Source organism: Mangifera indica, chromosome 13 (assembly GCF_011075055.1).
Source record: "Mangifera indica cultivar Alphonso chromosome 13, CATAS_Mindica_2.1, whole genome shotgun sequence".
Lineage (NCBI taxonomy): Eukaryota > Viridiplantae > Streptophyta > Magnoliopsida > Sapindales > Anacardiaceae > Mangifera > Mangifera indica.
The window spans coordinates 14,862,712-14,883,316 of NC_058149.1; the positions used below are offsets into that span (position 1 = coordinate 14,862,712).

At 33.1% G+C, this 20,605-nt stretch overlaps 2 protein-coding genes and 1 long non-coding RNA gene across 4 annotated transcripts; all 3 read right to left on the minus strand.

The window, feature by feature from the left end:
• Positions 1-3,407: 3,407 nt before the first annotated feature.
• Positions 3,408-6,562, minus strand: LOC123195121 (U-box domain-containing protein 15-like). The gene is made up of 3 exons (XM_044608732.1): positions 5,777-6,562; positions 4,503-5,460; positions 3,408-3,678 (listed from the first exon to the last, which is right to left on the minus strand). Exons 1-2 carry the CDS (start codon positions 6,355-6,357, stop codon positions 4,524-4,526), a joined length of 1,518 nt encoding a protein of 505 aa, XP_044464667.1. The 5' UTR covers positions 6,358-6,562; the 3' UTR covers positions 3,408-3,678; positions 4,503-4,523.
• Positions 6,563-9,594: 3,032 nt separating this feature from the next.
• On the minus strand, positions 9,595-12,866 carry LOC123195123. Of its 2 annotated transcripts, none has more exons than XR_006497390.1 (2): positions 10,531-12,866; positions 9,595-10,147 (listed from the first exon to the last, which is right to left on the minus strand). It is a non-coding gene; the product is annotated as an uncharacterized LOC123195123 (long non-coding RNA). The 2 variants fall into 2 exon arrangements; XR_006497391.1 differs by having other exon boundaries at positions 10,310-12,866.
• Positions 12,867-13,664: 798 nt separating this feature from the next.
• Positions 13,665-19,922, minus strand: LOC123195120 (chaperone protein ClpB4, mitochondrial). Its single transcript, XM_044608731.1, has 10 exons — positions 19,546-19,922; positions 19,116-19,334; positions 18,789-19,026; positions 18,442-18,637; positions 18,015-18,069; positions 17,527-17,677; positions 16,649-16,957; positions 15,931-16,196; positions 14,920-15,849; positions 13,665-14,233 (listed from the first exon to the last, which is right to left on the minus strand). Exons 1-10 carry the CDS (start codon positions 19,813-19,815, stop codon positions 13,922-13,924), a joined length of 2,946 nt encoding a protein of 981 aa, XP_044464666.1. The 5' UTR covers positions 19,816-19,922; the 3' UTR covers positions 13,665-13,921.
• Positions 19,923-20,605: the final 683 nt, after the last annotated feature.

A 20,605-nucleotide genomic window follows, 5' to 3' on the forward strand; every position in this document is an offset into this window, starting at 1 on the left:
AACTTAAACAAATATTATAATAACATTAAAAATAATTTTACCTTTTTAATAATTAAATATGAAATTTAAATTACATTTAATCAAAATTGAATTTGGCTGGAAGGTGTCAAGATAACTTTAGTTAAAACAAGTTAAACAAAAATTAAAACAATATATAAATGTGGTTTTATTGTATGGTTCATGTCATGAGTTTTTGCGCCATGTCTAACATTAGCTTGAGTGCTTGAATGGATTGATCCAACAGTTGAAACAGGCAAACCACAAGTCCATCCGATCTAATGACGAATACTTAGATAGTTAGATTGGATTGATCATCGGGTCTCGATGTAACCGGTTGAATCTAGCTATCCATTTTGGACTTCAGAACCATGTTCTCTTGTGAGGTTTTCCTGGGAGGTCCAAGTAAGAGTTAATGGAAAATTGAGATGGGAAAACAAGTCAACAAGTCATGACTCATGAGGGCTATTTAGCACTTGCTTTAATGAATGATAAGACCATTTTAAGTTAAACCAAACCAAGCCCCCCTAGCACACATGAATTATTGGGCTGATTAAGTGGCCTACCATGTGCCCAACCAAAAGCAGGCTTCTCTAGAATCTCTTTCTTTCTTTGTTTTCTGTAGCCCACCCCACCTTATTAAGCCTTCTAAATTGTCCTTTCACTAGTTTATTTTTATGGCCTTTGTAGTTCGAAGGTTATAAGGGGCTGAATTTGATTTGAACTGATGTAATTTGAATTTATAATTTGATTTTAACAAGCTAAACTAATTTGTCATCTAACGGCATTATTCATTTAATTGGTAATGTTATTCACTTATTTAATAATACTATTAATTTTATGTTTCAATAATATTATATATTAGATCAAACAAATTTAAATTAAAATATTATGAAACATGATTGCTTTTCCAAGTTAACATTCAAAAAAATTAAAAAGGAAAAATGAAAAGAAAAATCCCACCGACCGGCTGCTCCAATCACTAAACTTAGAAAAGACGTTGGTATCTAGGCCCCGAAACATAGGCAAATGGACATCCAAGGTGTAGATTACATGGGTCCTTTGTAGATTTTCTCGAAATTATCACCACCTTATAAGTAGTTAGATCTCAGATCTTACTAGTATTAAATTATTGGACGGCTGTTTTTCTACCAGCCTTGGTCAGGCAGCAACATTTATTCTAAAGTATTATATGTAGTAGAGGTTTACACCAACCCAAAGTGCATCTAATGATGCAAGTATGGCAAGAAACACAACAAAATAATAATAATAATAATGATAAGTCAGTTTGACTGGAAATATCAGGGGTTTATGTTCATTAAGTGTTATAATTTGCGTATAAAAATATTTTATGAAATTGCAATGGTAAAAGAATAATTATATCTTAGAGTATGCTCTTCTAATTCTTATAACATTATCAATTTATATTTATAGATAGTTAATGTTATATATAAGGGTATTTACGAAAGTGTAAAAGTTTGTAGCTTGATTGTTGTTGTTATAATCTCGATGTGATAAAAAAATTATTATATTTTTAATATGATTATCCAAATTGAAGAGAATGGTTAATAGATAATAAGACATGTTTGATTAATATCAAACTGATTGCAAAAATTATAAAAGGTAAAAAATATTATTTATTATTTTTAACTTTTAAGAGTTCTTTTAAATTTTAATTTTTTATTTGCTAACAAGGAAACTCTAATACGTCGTTTAAAAATCTCAAACCTAAGCCTCACTAAGATATCTACCAACTTTTTCACTCCAGCCACTAATTGGGAGGAGAATTGTTTTTATTTATTTTGAGCAGTCGGTGGAGGACATGGGGTGTTGGGTTTGTGTTGTTATGTTGACACATTCTGACCGTGACGATAAAACAAAGATATTGGCAAATTATTATTTAAATTCTGTCATGTCCCCACTTGGTCAGACGTTCTCAATCACGAATAGAATAGTCAAAATCAATCAATCAAAGGGTCACTATTCATTCCAATTAATGACAGATCCAAACCAAACCATCTCTGTCCTTTTTCGCCGATGAAAATTGAATCCATTCCCAATTTTGTTTCAAGGCTTTTCATTTATTTCAATTCCCATACTCCTCATCATGTAGTTCTGTCCAGTGCGCCAAACTTTCAACTTCCCAATACGTAAGTTTCTAAGATAAACCCATTGCTTGTTTTTGTTTTTATTCAAAATTAATCCATCGTTCTAAAATTTTATCTTCATTTAGTGTTGCCTTAAAACAAACCAAATTTAGGTTTGAGTAGTCTTAGTTTAAGTTTAAATTAAACTAACTCAAATTTAATGACTCATAAAAAAGTTACTGACAAGTTTATCTTTTTTGATATTTTTCCTATTCAAACTTCATTTCCGATAATTCTTTTTTTTTTTCATTATATTTGAGAACTCTTCTTCTTTTATATTTTTTGACAAGTTCTCACTTGAGCTAAATTTTATGGATTCAAATCAAGTTTGAATAAATCCTTATTTAAACTCAAGTCTATCCCAAATTATGTATATGATTGAAAATATTTATGCCTAAATTTGCCTATTAAATATATATTTTATATATAATTTTATTTATATTGGTGATATCGTACCAGTGCCATCATTTTTTCCGATCAACCACTCCAATTCAACAAATGAAAGACATTCTTATTCATTAAAACTTTTAGTCCACCACCAACTAATTTTAACCTTGAATAACAACTAGGAAGCTTCCTCTCTATGGATGTAAGTGGAACATTGGATTCTTAGTCAATCAAATTACAAAAATTCATCAATGTAAATGAAGATCTTCGACATGGTCCCAAAATTTTGCTGTTGAAAAGTTAATGGTCTTTTACTTGTGCAGAAAAAGAACAGCCATGAAACCCCTGAGATTCTTTTTCAGCAAGACACTGCCACCACCCAAGTGTCTGCTACTACTCTTTTATATACATAAAGCTCATATATAGTAAAATTAAGCCAAGCTTCAGACAATTGTACAATACCAGGAATACAACTTAGAGAGTAAATGCATGAGACCCAAAACTCACCCAATCTTTCTCTATAATCTACATTCTAAGGTGGCTTTGAGTTGAACCGAACACAAAGCATGAACAAGGACCAGTTCCAGCTCAGCTTGAATCTGGAAAATCTAACTTGAGCGAGTTGCTAGATCTAAGAGGAAGAATAAGGGTCGTTGAAGATAAAGAAAAAGGGAAATTGTCGGATTTACAACTATTGTTAATAAAAAGTTGTTGGAGAAGATGACAAGTCATTAGCAAATTTTCAATGACTCGATAAAATCAAACTGACTCGTCTTAAACTCGAATTGGGACTACCCACTCGAGTTCAAGCTGGTTTCAGTTCGAATTCACGTCTAGTATCATTGATGTTGGAAGTGGAACATGAACAATACGGAATAATGGAAGGGCATAATTGCATTACCACATCTAATATTTACAACAGCATTTTTAAAGTTCAGGCTAAGAGCAAAAAACCAATTTAACAAGAAAGAAGAAAAAAGAAGATAGCGCTCAAAAGATGAAAAAATTTATTAAATATATCCCACTAAACATCATTATATATATATATATACACACACACACACACACGCACCTCAATGGGTTGAAGAATTCGGATGATTTTATTTATGCCCACCAGCGCATTTTGTACTTTTTTAATCCTGATGACCTGCAGATAAGTTGAATACAGAATACCTCATTAAACAAAGTCAATGCATTCACGAATTACAGCACAGAAGATGCATTTACTTATTAAACAAATGCAATAAACTCTGTAATTCCAGAGATTCCCGGATGGAAACATCACATTTAGAATTGAAAAACAAACAAGGGAATCGATTCCCTGATGGAAATAAGACTTAATTGTTAATAGTAGCTGTAATGTGATGTGTGTGTTATGGATTCGAGTCAAACCAAACCCTAACATAGGTGGGCTCGAGTTCAACTCAAATCCATAATGACCAAGTTGAACTAAATTTAGCTGAATTTGCAGTAGCTGAAGATGTGGCCCAAAAATTACCTGTCAAATGAATAGTATTACTAACAGAAAAAACAATACAAAATGACTGACCACTGTTTAACAAGTAGGAAAACATTAATTTATTATATTGAAGAATAGAGACAAAGTGTTGGACAAAATTATACTAATAAGTTGAAAAGAAGTCCTGGATCATAGGGATACTCAGAAACCCTAACAAAATTCAGCCTTCTCATTTTCTAATCTGCCATTCCATGCCTTAATACTGACAGCCAAGCATCTCTAGAAAAGGATCTTATCAATGCCCAGATTTATATATGCAGTTTCACATATCCCAATAACAATTTTTAACTTTTATCAGGTGTAAATTAATGTTTGGGGATCCAAGCCAAAATACATCTCATAGAATGGACATGATTTGCCGTACTAATTCATAGACTGGACAAAGGGGATTTAAATCCATAAGAGATACAAAACTCATATAACTGCAATAAGATTATGAAAAGAAGACTAACTTTTCAAGTTCTCATCTTCAATTAAAATGGTAAGCTCTTGGAAGTTGAACTAGCTGTGAGGGACTTGAAGTGTTCTGATGGAACAAAATCTTGTGGCAAATTGGCCCTTTTAACAATTCTTCTCATGTTATTCTGCAAACTTTGTTGGACTAATTGTTTTACAGCTTTCTTCTCCTCACTCATCATGTCTTCTTCGTCTTCCAAGCACTCCTTCGCAATCGTAACCCCGTTTGTATTAGTAGATGCTGATGAAGATCCGTAAATGGGAGCTGAAACTGTGGCGCCCAAATTCCCACCATAACTCTCTGAAACTTGCTTACCTTTATCAACTTGCAAACATTCCAAAATCCTTGAAGCTCTCTTCTGGGCCAATGTGGTTCCCAAAAGTGTTAATTCAAGCAATGATGATGAGATTCCAGCTTCAATCATGGCCTGTCTATCTCCATATGACTTATGTGCCATCACCATCAAAATGTAGGATGATTTCTCCTGGCACCCTGGTGAATCGGTCCAATTCAAAACGTCAACCAAAATCAGAAAAGCATCAGGCACCACACTAATTGCTTTCCGACCTTCTGGGGTTGATACAACATTGCTCAAAATGGATAGAATTCTTTCACTTGTGTCCATATCACCCAATGTGTTCAACAGAGATGAGATCAAATCAGTTTCTAAAATATATGAAATGTTTCCTAGAAATATCGAGAGATTGTATAGAGCTCGAAGCGCATCCTGTTTAGCTTGTAAACTACTACGGTTATCCAAATTCTTCAGGGTCCTCACCAAGAATGGGACAGCCCCTGAAGATCCAATGATAGGCTTATTCGCATCCAATGCACTCAAACCCAAAAAATTCGCTACAATTGCTTCTGAAACTGAAGGGTTTGGAGCATTTGGAGAGTCGATTAACAGTAGCATTCTGTGCACAGCTCCTGCTTTGACAATGGCTGCTTTATTCCTGCAAAAAATTAGATTAAAAACAAAGTAAATGCAAGATTAAAAGACAAATCCACATAAGCACCGACATGTTTCAGAAAGAAACATAACTGATGGAAGCATGGAAAGTGACATGTCGTGGCTAATAATTTCAGTTTTATACATAAAAACCGCTAGAGAAAAATGAAATTTTTAAATAAAATATTAATGAAGAAAGTGAAAGAACACCAAACATAACATGAATTTGAGTAACATTCCCACACAATCCTTTTCCAAGCAGAAAATTTTGAACAGAAGCAAAAAACTCCAGAAAAAAAAAAAAAATGAAATGGACTCACATGTCATTGCCGATCCCAAGATTAAGAAGAGCATAGAGAGCAGAGATTTGAGAATCAACATCTTCAAAATCAAGCATTCCAGCTAAAGGAGGAATGGCTCCTAGCATAGCAAGAGTGACTCTTGCTTCTGAATTTTCTTTCGCAAGTGATCTTACTTTCTTGGCAGCTTCTCTTCGTTTCACTTCATCATCTTCAACCTGTAGCTCCTTCACCACACGTTTCAACTCCTCCAGAGCTTCCTCTTTCTTTCTCGTTTCACTCTCCGTAGTTTCGCTTTCCACGTCAGCCAAATTCAGAAGATCTGATAGCTTCTCTGAACCTTTTCGTTGTTTCAGCTTTTCCTGTTTTTGCCGTTCTGGTTTCTTCTTCTCTTGTTGTGTCTTCTCATTTGAGGTATCATCTTCTCGAAACTCTTGACGAAACCGAGAAGTGCCGCCACAACTAACGGCGTCGAAGATTTTTCGACGGAATGCAGCGGCGGAGAAGGCGGTCCAGAGACGATACTGATGATGGTGGTGGTGGTGGTGGTGGTTGTTGTCGAGTACTAAGGATCTGACATTGTTTTGATGAATCTTCGCCATTATCGATAATTCCGATTATACAACGAACTACATTTCATAGGAAACAAGACAAGAGCCAAGCCAACACGACCGAGCTGAGGCTTCGATCCGGTTCTAGAAACAGAGAGAGGAAGTGAAGAGATTGTGTTCTGCTTTTGGTTTATCGTAAATTTATAACCGCAGAGAAAATGCGCAGAGAGGCCCAGAGTCTAGAGAGACTCAAAGGAAAGAAAATGACTCTATTTAATGGTAAATAATTTATTCATTTAGGTGTATTTCATTCAAATATTTTTTTATCAATAATATTATAAATACGTTTTATAAATGTTAATTTACCATTTTTTATTAGAGATATGTGTAATTCAATTCAAACTATGAAACTAAATAAAAAATTATGATTTAATTGATAAATTTTAGAAAAACAATTAATAATTTTAAGTGAATTTTAAACTGAATCAAACTGTAAATTATATTTTTTAAATACACTACAAAATTAAGTATATCACTAATTTTTATATTTATTTATTATTCTTTTTACATGTTTATTATATATGAATTTGATATCATTTTCTATACTTATTTCGTGCCCTAGATAAAATATAAAAATGAAATTGCAAAAGGGGACAATCAATTTTTCATAATAAAATATATTATACAAAAACACCTAAAGAAAAAATTGCCGGTAAAAAACATTGAACAAAAACTAACTTTTAATATTTTACTGGTTTTCTATATTAATTAATCATTATTTCAAAATGAATAGCTTTAATTATTGTATTTATTTCTACGGTTAAATCTAATTAAAATTTAAAAAATATTTAAAATTTTGAAAACAATTTCCATATTGGTAACTCATAATAAGAAATAAATAACTAAATAATCATTTTCAAAGTCATTCAGAGCCTTGATTTTCTTTTTAATTATGTAAAAAGATGGGGCGAGGCTTGAAAGAGAAGACACAGGAAGAGAGAGATGGTTAGTAAAGACGGCTAGGAGACAACGGTTCTTTACTTACAGTTGCATAGGGAAATGTGTAATTTGGTCATTTGGATTTCATTGGAGTAATTCTACTTCGAATTTGAATTTTAGTTCTAATCTAATCCAATGAGATGATTTCAATAAATAAGGCAGTGTGGAAGAGACAGCAAGGGTATGAGTTGGGGTGAAGATATATACATATGTATGTATCTTTTTTATCCTTATTTTTAGATTGTTTTTTTTTTGTTTCATCATTATTTTCATCCTCGTTTATGTTAGGAGTCCTCTCCCATACAAGGTGATTTCATCATTATTTTCATCCTCATTTATGTTAGAAGTCTTCTCTCATACGAGATGAAAACCTTATTTTTAGAGTTAAGTTATCAATCTTAAAGTTTGAGCTAATGATTAAATTTATTTTTATAAAATAATTTGAGTTTAAATTAATTTAAATATTCAAATTTAGATTAAATTATTTTTTATTTAAATTTGAATATTAACTTATCAATTTTAAGTTGAATTCTTTGAGCTCAAATAAGTCTCAAACTAAATTTTTTTTAAGCTTGGGCATAGTTGGAATGAATTTCAATGAATTACCGTGTCATAGGATAACAAAAATGGTACATGAAAAATGAGGGGTTTACAAGTGATAAATCAAAGCACATCATCTGAGATTGACATCAATAATTTTGTGCGAGCTGGGAATTTTTTTTGTTTTTTTTGTTTTTGGTTGGGCTTATCGGAAATGTCAGCTGTCACAGTTTTGATCAAGTAAAGTCAGGGTGGAAAATACAAATGTTTTAAATTTTGGATTAAACTGATTGAATCATCTCGGCCAAGTTTTGATGGTCAGTTTGGTCTCGACGATTCAATCCTGAGTCTCCATATTTTTTAAAACAATAATAAAAATTTTAGAACCAAGGAGAAGGCATCCAAATTTGAAAGGCATATTGATGTCCCTCTCACAAAATTGATGAATGTCTCATTCTGAGACTAAAAAGAATTCAATAAAAATGCGTTTAATTGATTACATTTATGTTGGGAGGCTAACGAACGAGCCACACACCTAAATTCAATCCAACTAGCACACTTGATTCTAATAAATGAATTCCATGTCAATCGCTTTCTTCTTTAATTTTGCTTGCTTACCCTATTAATATAAACAATAATACTTCGTATACAGATGAATGAGCATTAAAAAGTATAATAAACAAATGTTTTATTATATAATTTTAAATTAAAAATTAAAAAAAAAAATCATTTAATCACATAATAATATATCAATTTATTTATATATTATTTGTACGTATATGTTATATTGTGATGACCCAAGTTACGTAGAAAGTTAACAAAATTTAAATACCTTTCATAACAGAGTATTACTCTAATATAAAACACGGCTCCACTTTCATCATTCTATTTCATGGTTATTTTTGAGTCACTTGTGCAATGGAATATTGTTTACACCTGGGCATGGAATGATATGGGCGTGAGAAAAGGCTAGCGCTAGGGGTTAGATTTTTATAAAAAATAAGAATTGTTCCATGGGACAAAAGTAAATCACCGACCAAACACCTTCTATTCTTCTTCTCACTGCCGAATTATGCTGCTGAGACTAACTCAATAAACCAGGCATAAAAAATATGTCCCAAGGATAAAGGAACGGTCATCATCTTTTACAAAGTAAGGCATCTTCGTGTCAGGACCTTTCTCGGTGTATACAGAAATGTACAATGTACTATCTGTAAAGAGTAAAGAGCTCTACCTTTAGCCACCTGAAAAACAATAAAGAGCTTTGTCTTTCTACCGTGTTTTGGATGTTTTAATTCACACACACTTAAAGTTCGTAAATACGCAACCGAATAAGCAATCACATCAATAGACCGCTACGTCTCATAGTATTAGTTAGTAATAATCGAATCACGGCTGCAATCAAACTGACAATTCCTAATAAGTTCAGCTTTGTTACATTTACACAGAATTCCAGGTTACACCCAAACTAAAACTCAAGAGAAAAACAATAACCTGGCGGTCGATTTAATAAATAAATTATATTTAAAACTACCGTACATAATTTATCAATTACGAAATTACTCATATTTACAATCAAGATAAAAGATTTTATTTTTTAAACACAATATTTCAAACTTTGATGGATTTATTAATAATATCATATCCTCCAGACATAGCTGCAAGCCCACAAGCTTTCTAAGCCAAATAACAGTGAACTCAAACTCATTTCGAAAACCAAACTCAAGCCATTTAAACTTAACTCAAAAGTCAAACCCAAACCGTTAGAACTTTAAGTTAACAATAATCAGACTGAACTACAACTCAACTCATGCACAACCCTAGTCTAATAACTGAGTAATACAATGACTAACAATGGATACAATCACTAATGTATAATTATATAATTTGATATTATTTTCTTTTTAATTCAAAATTACTTAATTACATAACTATACATCAATTTTATTGCAGCCATACTTAGCTACAGATTCACAACATTCTGAAATTTGTCTGCCCATTGCACTAATACTTAATTGTACTACTAACTGACCAATTTCTTGATGCACAATCTGTTTTGGGCAGGACGGTCTTTGGCCGATGGCGAATCATTGAAATCGACAACAACCCAGTCTTCCTCTTTAAAATCTCGTCTAAACACCCCCATTCCAATTTCATTCTCAACCAACTGCTCTATCATCCTCTTAACCGGCCTTGCCCCAAAGGTCTGGCCAAAGCCTAACATACCCAAAAGCTCAACAACTTCTTTTGTGTAGTGGAGATCAATGTTCTTTTGTTTGAGCTTGTCTTTCAATCGGTTCATCTAGCAAGATGATTACGAAGACATGTTAAAACAAAATCCATAAAGTATTTATTGTAAAGAGAAGGAAATATCGGAGAAATGAAATCACAAAACGTTCAGCCAGCAACAGATAATGTTTCATAAAAATACTCTATAAATTTACAAAATTAAGTTATTATTTACCTTTGTCAGACAAAACGTTCTATGATGTATCAATTGGCAAAAACTGCTACTGAAACAAGAACACTATCTGATATTTTAACACTATGATGTAACTCATATAAGAACTGCTATTGAAACAAGAGCACTATCTGATATTTAACACCATGATGTAACTCATAACGTTCATGCAACCCAGAAAGAATAGATATCATGTCTTCAACAAATGGTTGACCACAAAAAACCTGTTGAAATCTGCACTCAAGTGCAGGATCCTTTTCAATGTATTTCTTGTACTCATTCAATGTAGTTCTTCTACACTGGAGCTCACCACGACTGGTTTCAACAAATTCCCAACAACTATTGCACCAATTGTAGCCCCTAAAAGAAATTCATTCACAAAAGGCCACCATCTCATAAAATGCAAAGATTCCACAAGGAGAACAAATGCCAAGCAATAATTGTATAAGACGAGAGTTAGCAATCAACAAGTGGTGGAATCTGAACATTTGATGAAGGCCCTTTTGGAGCAAAATGATGGTTTGGTTCAAAGAATATTCACCAAGGCAGGGATTGACAATACCTCAGTTTTGCAGGCTACAGATGAATTTATAACCTAACAACCAAAGGTGTTTGATATGAAGTTTTGATGAAATACTTATTTTTATTGTGTTTGTCACTTTTGTAACTGTGATTTCTTTTATCTTGTCGTTGTAGGGTATTGGCAACGCCAACAGACCTGTATTAAGATTGCATCTTAGTTCCGTCTTCAATAATTCTCGAAAATACAAAAAATAAATGGGGATGATTTTGTGTCTATTGAGTATCTCTTGTTGGCATTTCATTCTGATAAGAGGTTTGGACAACAACTACTAAAGAACCTTTAGCTTAGCAAGAAGGAGGCCATCAAAGCTGTTCGTGGAAGTCAGAGAGTAACGGATTGAAACATGACTTCAACTTCTTATATTTTGGGTTTTGTTTACTTGTTTAGTTTGGAAGAAAGCTAATAATATTTTTTTTCATTACTACGTGACTAACTGAATGCACCATATTTGGCCAATGCCTCATATTTTCTTTCAGGATCTACAATGTGAAAGAAATAACATGTGAAGGCAGTAATACCTAAGGTGCTATAAAACTTAGGATAATTATGAGAAATAGTGCATTCAAGTAGTCACACAGTGATGAAAAAATATTATCAGCTTTCTTCCTAACAAAACAAGTAAACAAAACCCAAAATATAAGAAATTGAAGTCATACTTTGATTCATTACTCTCTGATTTCCACAAACAACTTTGATGGCCTCCTTCACGTCCTTCTTGCTAAGCTGAAGGTTTTGTAATAGTTGTTGTCCAAACCTATTATCAGAATGAAATGCTAACAAAAGATGCTCAACAGACACAAAATCATCCCCATTTATTTTTTATATTTTCGAGAATTATTCAAGACAAAACTAAGTTACAATCTTAACACAGGTCCGCTGGTGTTCCCAGTAACCTACATCAAGAAGATAAAACAAATCATAGTAAAAATAAATATTTCATCAAAACTTCATATCAAACTGAGTTACATCATGATGTTAAAATATCATATAGTGTTCTTGTTTCAGCAGCAGTCCTTGCCGATCGATACATCACTAACCTTTTTTGCCTGAAAAAGTTAAATAATAGCTTAATTTTGTAATACTCTCCTTCACTATCACGCAGCCGCAGAACCTTGGATAACATTCTTTCCTTCAATCTTTCCATATCAACGAAGTTGTGCTGTAATGTGTTGAATTTGGTCGGCTGATGGTGTTTTGAGTTCCTCACTGATACAATTTTTTCCAACGTGCTTAACTCACCACAACCGGCGGCGTATTGAACTCCCTCTGCTTCTTTTGACCACCAAAATTTAAACATCATGTTAAAAAATATATAAAAAGACCAGAGTTAAGAAGAAACAAGGAAGGAATTACAAGACGATGATGATGATGGTTCAAAGCAAAGATATCGACACCATGGATACGGGAAACAGTGGAATAGACTGGAGTTTTCATGGTCTCCTAAGGACAAGCTGGCGTTTGGAAATAGGGAAAAGTCTATTGGTTTTAACAATTTGGGTTACAGAAATATCATATCTTTAATGGCATATGCAAATCTGACTGAAGGTGTATTATCCGTTGGTTTTTTTTTTTTTAATTTATTTTTTATAAAAAATTAGTATTTATATAAAAAACTTTGATATCCGTTTTCGCGTTTTTGTTTCTGCGCAATATAGGCTCCTAGCATAGCAAGAGTGACCCTCGCTTCTGAATTTTCTTTCGAAAAGTGATCTTAATTTCATCGCAGCTTCTCTTCGTTTCACTTCATCATCCACAACCTGCAGCTCCTTCACCAGACCTTTTTTTTTTTGGCCACTAATAAACCAGACATGAAATTTGTGTCCCAGGGATAAAGGTCATCATCTTTTACAAAGTAAGGCATCTTATTGTCAGGACTTCTTCATAACATGACTAGTTTCTGACTGGATGCAGAATGTACAGTGTACCATCTGAAAAGAGTAAAGGACTTTTACCTTTCTACCCTGTTTGGGTGTTTTAATTCATATAGACAACCGAATAAGCAATCAACTCAAGACATCGAGAGCTTTCATAGTTTTATTGTAAATATGAGTAATACTATGTGTACCTACTTTGATACATAAATATAAACATACTCATATATATCATCATATGATGAGTTATTATTTTATTTTTAATTCAAAATCATCTAATCATATGATGACACATATAAATATGTACATATTTGTGTATCCAAAATAGGTACACATAGTTTTATTGTAAATATTAATAATAATTGAATTAGGGCTGCAATCGAACCGTGAATTCCTAAGCAAGTTTGGCTTTGCCGCATTTAGACAAAGAATGAGTTTAAACTAATCCAATTTGAAAGTTTTTGGTTCCATCTCGGCCTAGAGACAAAAACAATTAATTCAAATTTCACTCAATAAATTATATTTATATCTAATTTATATATTATTAATTACTAAGTTATCTATATTTAAAATCAAAAAACAAAATCTATATATATTATTTTAAACTTTTAAAAATTTATTAATATTATATTCAAAATAAACTACAAACTCACAAATTTATTATGCGAAATAACAATAAACTCAAACTTAATTCAAAAATTCAAATACTCATATTCAACAATAATTAAACCAAACTACAATTTGACTAATTTACAACCCTAATCTAGTAACTAAGTAATATCATAACTAACCATGAATATAAACACTAATTTGTTATTATATAATTAAATATTATATTATCTATAATTCAAAACACTTATTTCAGAAACTTGATCACAGCCATGCTTAGCCAAGAATCACAACATTTAGAAATTTATCTGCCCATTGCACGATACTTCATTGTATTACCAAAGTGAAAAGTGCAGAACAAAAAGACTTGCTACAAAACAGTTTCGCCTAGGTTAGAAGACGGAAAACAAACCATTTTGAGCTTCCCTTACATGTGTCTCCAAAATTCAAATTAGACTTTGAAGTGTACATCTTGTCACTAAGCCTAGATATCGACAAAGACAGAACAAGAATTTCATTTATGAGACATGTATACAATTCCAGAAGGCAAGATCAGTCATTAGCTACCATGGACACCAAGGGAGAGGTACTGACCAATTTCTTGATGCACAATCTGTTTTGGGCAGGACGGTCTTTAGCCAATGGCAAATCATCAACATCAACAATAACTGAGTCTTCCTCCTTAAAATCTCCTCTCAGCACCCCCATTGCAATTTCATTCTCAACCAACTGCTGTATCACCCTCTTAACTGGCCTCGCCCCGAAGTTAGGGTCAAAGCCTAACGTGCCCAGAAGCTCAACGGCTTCTTTTGTGTAGTGAAGGTCAATGTTCTTTTGTTTGAGCCGATCTCTCAATCGGTTCATCTGGCACCAACGTTTACAAAGATATGTCAAGATGAAATCCATAAAAGTATTTACCATAATGAAAAAGAAATATCAGAATAATAAAATCAGACTATAGTTAATAATCAGTCAGAATTCCTAAGGAAGTGAACTTGAATGTTCAAACATACTCTCAACTGTATCATAAAAAGAATGTGCATTAAAATGAATGGTACAACTATAAGCAATGTGATACTATATGTTTCCAAGCATATCTACCAATAAAATTATATATACTAATAACGAATACTAATTTGTATACTATTAATGACGTGTTATAGTGTAATTAGATAATCTTGAATTAGTATGAAATGACAGTCAATCACATGATAACATTTCACCATTAATATATGAATTAATATTCATTATTAGTATAAATATTTTTACTCTCCATATCTACAATAATGAAATAAGCAAATTGCATACAAGCAAATGTACAGATATCCTACGAACAGGGAAAAGGAGAATCATGCCCAAACAAGAGAAGAAAATAGACAACAGAAAAAGAAGATTGTATCCAATTAAAAAGTTTTAGATTCATATGTATGCACAGAGTTAATTTAACATCAAAGTTCAGTAGAAGAAAACCAACTATGCACAGACCTAATTAAGAATAAAAAATATTTAAAATGATTAATAAAAATAACTCTTTGAATAGATTTTATTACCTGTATCTCAACAATTGTATTGATTTGTTGAGAGTCCAGAGGCTGGAAAACTATATACTCATCAATACGGTTCATAAATTCTGGACGGAATGTTTGTCTTGCTAATTCCACAACTTGTCTTTTCATGATATCATAAACAACATCCTTGCTATCCTCCGTATTACGAAGAGTTTCAAGAATAAGATGGGAGCCAATGTTCGAAGTCATTATCACAACACAGTTTGTAAAACTGACAGTCCGTCCTTGAGAATCAGTTATCCTTCCATCATCCAACAACTGTAATAATATGTTGAAGACGTCATGATGCGCTTTCTCGATTTCATCAAAGAGAACTACAGAATATGGTCTTCGACGAACCACCTCAGTGAGCTGCCCACCTTCCTCATAACCAACATAACCTGGAGGGGCCCCAACCAATCGTGAAACTGCATGCTTTTCCATGTACTCACTCATATCAATTCTTACAAGAGCATTTTCAGTGTTAAACAGGTAGCCAGCTAAAGCCTTTGCAAGCTCAGTTTTGCCAACACCAGTAGGACCCATGAACATGAAGCTAGCTATAGGTCGATTGGGGTCAGACAATCCTGCCCTTGAACGACGGATTGCATCAGCCACTGATTTAACAGCCATATCTTGACCAACCACCCTTTTGTGGAGAACATCTTCCAGCATAACTAGTTTGTCACGCTCTGATTGTTGAAGATTTGACAAGGGTATACCTGTCCATTTACTCACAATTTCAGCTATATCTAGATCAGTGACCTCCTCTCGAAGTAAAGACTGCCCAGATTTTTGGAAGTCGGCAAGGTTCTTCTCAGCCTCGTCTAATTGACGCTGAAGGGATATCAAAGTTCCATATTTGAGCTCAGCAGCACGATTTAGGTCATACTCACGCTCAGCAGCTTCCATCTCCAAGTTAACTCTATCAATCTAGAAACATTTTAAGCAATTGAATCAGAAAATAAGAAATAAACGAGAACTTAAAATCAACCAGGCTTGAAGAAGAGTTACCTCTTCTTTAATTGATCGTATCTTTGTCATGAGATTCTTCTCATGGCCCCACTGATCATTTAGTTCTCTCTGTTTTTGTTTTAGCTCATTCAGATCATGTTCCAGTTTGCTTAACCTTTCTCTAGAGGCTTTATCAGTGTCATTTTTCACAGAAAGCTTCTCCATCTCCAACTTAAGTACAGCTCTATCTATCTCATCCAACTCTGTAGGTTTAGATGTGATTTCCATTTTTAGCTTTGCAGCAGCTTCATCAACAAGATCAATCGCTGAAAGGAGAAAACCAAATCACAAACGAAAAATAGCATGGTTTACACATAAGATTTTAAAATTTAATACAAAAGACACTTATTGGGTGGGCCACATTTTGAAGAGAAGAATTCTAGCTACTATAGGACAGAATTGTATCTATTATTTCCAACTTGTATTTTAAGATCTTCAACCAAAAAAAATACCTTCTGTTGAGTGTGCAACCACTCTTTAAAACATGATATCATATACCATCCTTTAGGTAGCCATCAATGGTGAAATCAACAAGTTAAAAAAATAGTAAAATAAAAAGAGAAACAAAGAAATAAACAAACAAGAAAAGAATAGTTCACAAAATGTATCGGTTGAAAACTGATATGCTTATTTCCCTCTCCCTTCGAGATTGAACTTTCAGCACACAAATAAATTTTCGAAGAATACTCAAAAGTCATAGAATAAAGCTATTATTTACCTTTGTCAGGCAAAAAACGTTCTGTGATGTATCGATCTGCAAGAACTGCCGCAGAAACAAGGGCACTATCTGATATTTTAACACCATGATGTAGCTCATAGCGTTCACGCAGCCCACGAAGAATGGATATTGTGTCTTCAACAGATGGTTGACCACAAAAAACTTGTTGAAATCTGCGCTCAAGTGCAGGATCCTTTTCAATGTACTTCCTGTATTCATTCAATGTAGTTGCTCCTATACACCGAAGCTCACCACGACCAAGCATCGGTTTCAACAGATTGCCAGCATCCATTGCACCACTCGTAGCCCCTACAAGAAATTCATTCACAAGAGGTCACCATATCATAACTTCAAAAGATTCCACAATAAGAACAAACATCAAGCAATGGTTGTATAATGAATATAAAATGGAGCATACCCACCAACATGAAATTATACTTTCCCTAATCAATGACTTTATATGTAACTATATAATGTACCTAGTCTCACAAATATAAAAAACTGCCTTAAACTTGGAATTGAGGCTCTTACCAAGCTACATTCCAATTACGCCGACTTATCTACCCATGTTTTAACAAATACTTCATAAAAAAATCTGACCCAGATCAATATATCCACCTTTTTTAATAAGCTAACCAACTTGTATGCTCTTGATAAATGTTGTACACTACTATTTTCGTACGCAAAGATTAAGATACTCATCAAAATTAAAATACTCAATAAGCACATATACCAAATTTGCCAATTGCTAACTTTTATTATCATAATCATGAATTCAAGCCCGCACAGCAATACATACATAGATAGGAGGAAACCATTACACACAAAACATGGTAAGAATGATTATAGAATCAATGAAACAGAATCAGGGCACAAACCTGCACCAACTACTGTATGTATCTCATCAATGAAGAGGATAATCTGCCCGTTTGAAGCAGTAACCTCCTTCAAGACAGCTTTCAACCTTTCCTCAAAATCTCCACGAAACTTGGCACCAGCAACCAATGAGCCCATATCTAAGGAGATCAACTGTATAGTACAAGAGTACATGCAAATATAAACTAAGAAGTTGACAATAGAGGAACATGTATTATTGGCAATTTAGTAATTGTCCATAAATTTAATCTCATTGGTGTTATGAGTCCACAAACAATAAGTCTATACACAACCTTTCACAGCCAGGTTGATATCATCTGCTATAAGACAACAGTCTAAAAAAGACAAATACTCAATACCTAAGGATATCTATGAAAGAACATATTTAACTTATGAAAAAACTGTTACATAATTATGTCACACAACTCTTTTCCAACTCAAATCTTTCTTCAATTAGGAAATATAGCTAATAGTAAGGTTGAAACAAAACCTTTCTATTCAGCAATGGTTCTGGAACATCCCCTCTAACAATACGTTGAGCTAATCTGCACAACAACATAGAATATTAGTAAATTCTATTTCATACATCATCTCAAAATTGAGAAGAGCGTTTTATCAATATGTGAAATAATTATATATGTACACAATAACATCTTTCTTTCTTATCTATGAACAAAGTCTACATAGAAGATAGAGCAAATTTCAAGAATGAACCACAAGAACTGAACTGAAGATACTGCAACTCGATAACTGACAAAAAAACCTGTGAATCTTAAAACAGAAAAGATGATACAAAAGAATAATTTACTTTTGAAGCCCAAGGAACAACATTTCCTTTTAATCCTCAAAAGTGCCATGACAAAGTTAAATTTTCATAATGTAGGAAAAAGAAAAGAAAAATGTTTCAAACAACATACCCCTCAGCAATTGCAGTTTTTCCCACACCAGGTTCACCAATAATAACAGGATTATTTTTAGTTCTCCGAGATAATATTTGGATACACCGCCGAATTTCATCATCTCGACCTATAACAGGATCAAGTTTGCCACGCCTAGCAAGCTCTGTCAAATCATTTCCATATTTGTCCAGTGCCTCATATTTTCCTTCAGGATCTACATATGTGAAGGAAATAACATGTGAGAGCTGCAATACCTAAGGTGCTATAAAATTTAGAATAATTATGAGTAATGGTGCATGCAATTAGTCACACAGGGATTAAAAAAATATGAACAAAACCCAAAATGTAAGAAGTTGAAATCATACTTTGATCCGTTACTCTCTGATTTCCACGAACAGCTTTGATGGCCTCCTTCAAATCCTTCTCGCTAAGCTGAAGGTTCTTGAATATTTGTTGCCCAAACCTCTTATCAGAATGCAATGCCAACAAAAGATGCTCAACAGACACAAAATCATCCCCCATTTCTTTTTTATATTTTTGAGAATTATTTAAGAGGGAACTAAGATGTGATCCTAATACAGGTCCACTGGTGTTCCCTGTAACCTACAACAACAAAATAAAACAACTCATGGTTACAAAAGCAACAAAGCCAGTAAAGTATAAGCATACCATCAAAACTTCATAACAAACACCATTGGTTGCTGGGATATAAATTCATCTGTAGCCTGCAAAACTGAGGTATTGTCAATCCCCGCCTTGGTGAATATTCTTCGTGCCAAACCATCCTTTTGCTCCAAAAGAGCCTTCATCAAATGTTCAGATTCCACCACCTGTTGATTGCTAACTCTCGCCGCATCAACAGCACCAACAATGCCCTCCCATGCCATCTCAGTGTACTCAGTTGGATTAGCCTAAGCACTCATAAGCACAATAAATTGCAATATCACATAATAATAACAATAATAATAACTGAAAAGAGATTTTTAGCAACAAATTAATCTGCTAAAAAATTTCAAAAGCTGACAATACATTCAACTCAATACTATGAATTAGCTTGAAAAATAGCCTAATCAATCAAATATCAATACGAAAATAAGTTATATGTATATTATAGATACGAACCTGGGAGGAGCCGGTGGCGGAGGAGCGAAGAGGAGTTGAAGAGTGGAAATTGCGAGTGAAAGCGTTTGCCGATAAATTTGCAGGGTTGAAAATATAAGGACGAGAAAGTAAATTAATAGAATTAGTGAAAGAAGAATAAGCTGAAGTGGAAGTAGATTGAAGGGTAGAGCAAGAAAGCCGAGAGCAGCCGGATTGTGAGAAAGACAGTTTTCGTGTCCTCGAAGATTTCAAAGAGGCTAAAGTAGACTTTGCAAGCTTTCTCGACGCCATTGCTGAAGATTGAAGAAAAGAGGCAGAGAATAAGAGGGAGTGGGTTTTTCAAGCTCGGGGAAGAGGCAAAAGAATGTTTTAGAATAGGGTAGAATGTTGTGGAATTGCATGGCGGTTTTAAGCTAAGGACAAAGACATCCCCACAGTTTTTAAAAACATAAATATACACTCTTAACTTAATTTTTATTAAATATTTTTGTAAGGGTCTAAATTAAAATCGTTATTTATTAAAAATTAAATTATTTTTTTCAAATTTAAAAATTTTATAATTTTTCTCTGCTCAAAATTTAGGGATAAAGACACCTCTATATAAATATTCATTCACAATTTTTAATTTTAATTCAAAATTTAAGGGTTTTTTTAATTATATGATAAGTATTAGTTGGTTTTGGTTATTTAATCAATTAGTTGGCACTATCTTATTGTCTACAATGTATTAAAATTGTTATTAGGCCAATTGATTGGACTGGTTTAACTAAATCTAATAGTGAATTTAGTTTGACATAATTATTAAATTTATTTTAATCATTGAATTAGATTGAATTATGATCAAATAAAGTAAATTACATTAAATTACAATTCAATTATCAGATTATTTCAATCAAATTATTAAATTAATATCAATCGTTGCAATTTGAAAAAATTTTCTATTGTTTAAACTTGATAGGTCCATTCTTAAATTTTACTCTTAAACCAAGTTGACTGAGCTCGAAATATGCGAATCATATTGAGTTTTCTGATCAAACCACTAGGCCATAATGAAACTCCAATAGAGTATATGTTAGCCCAG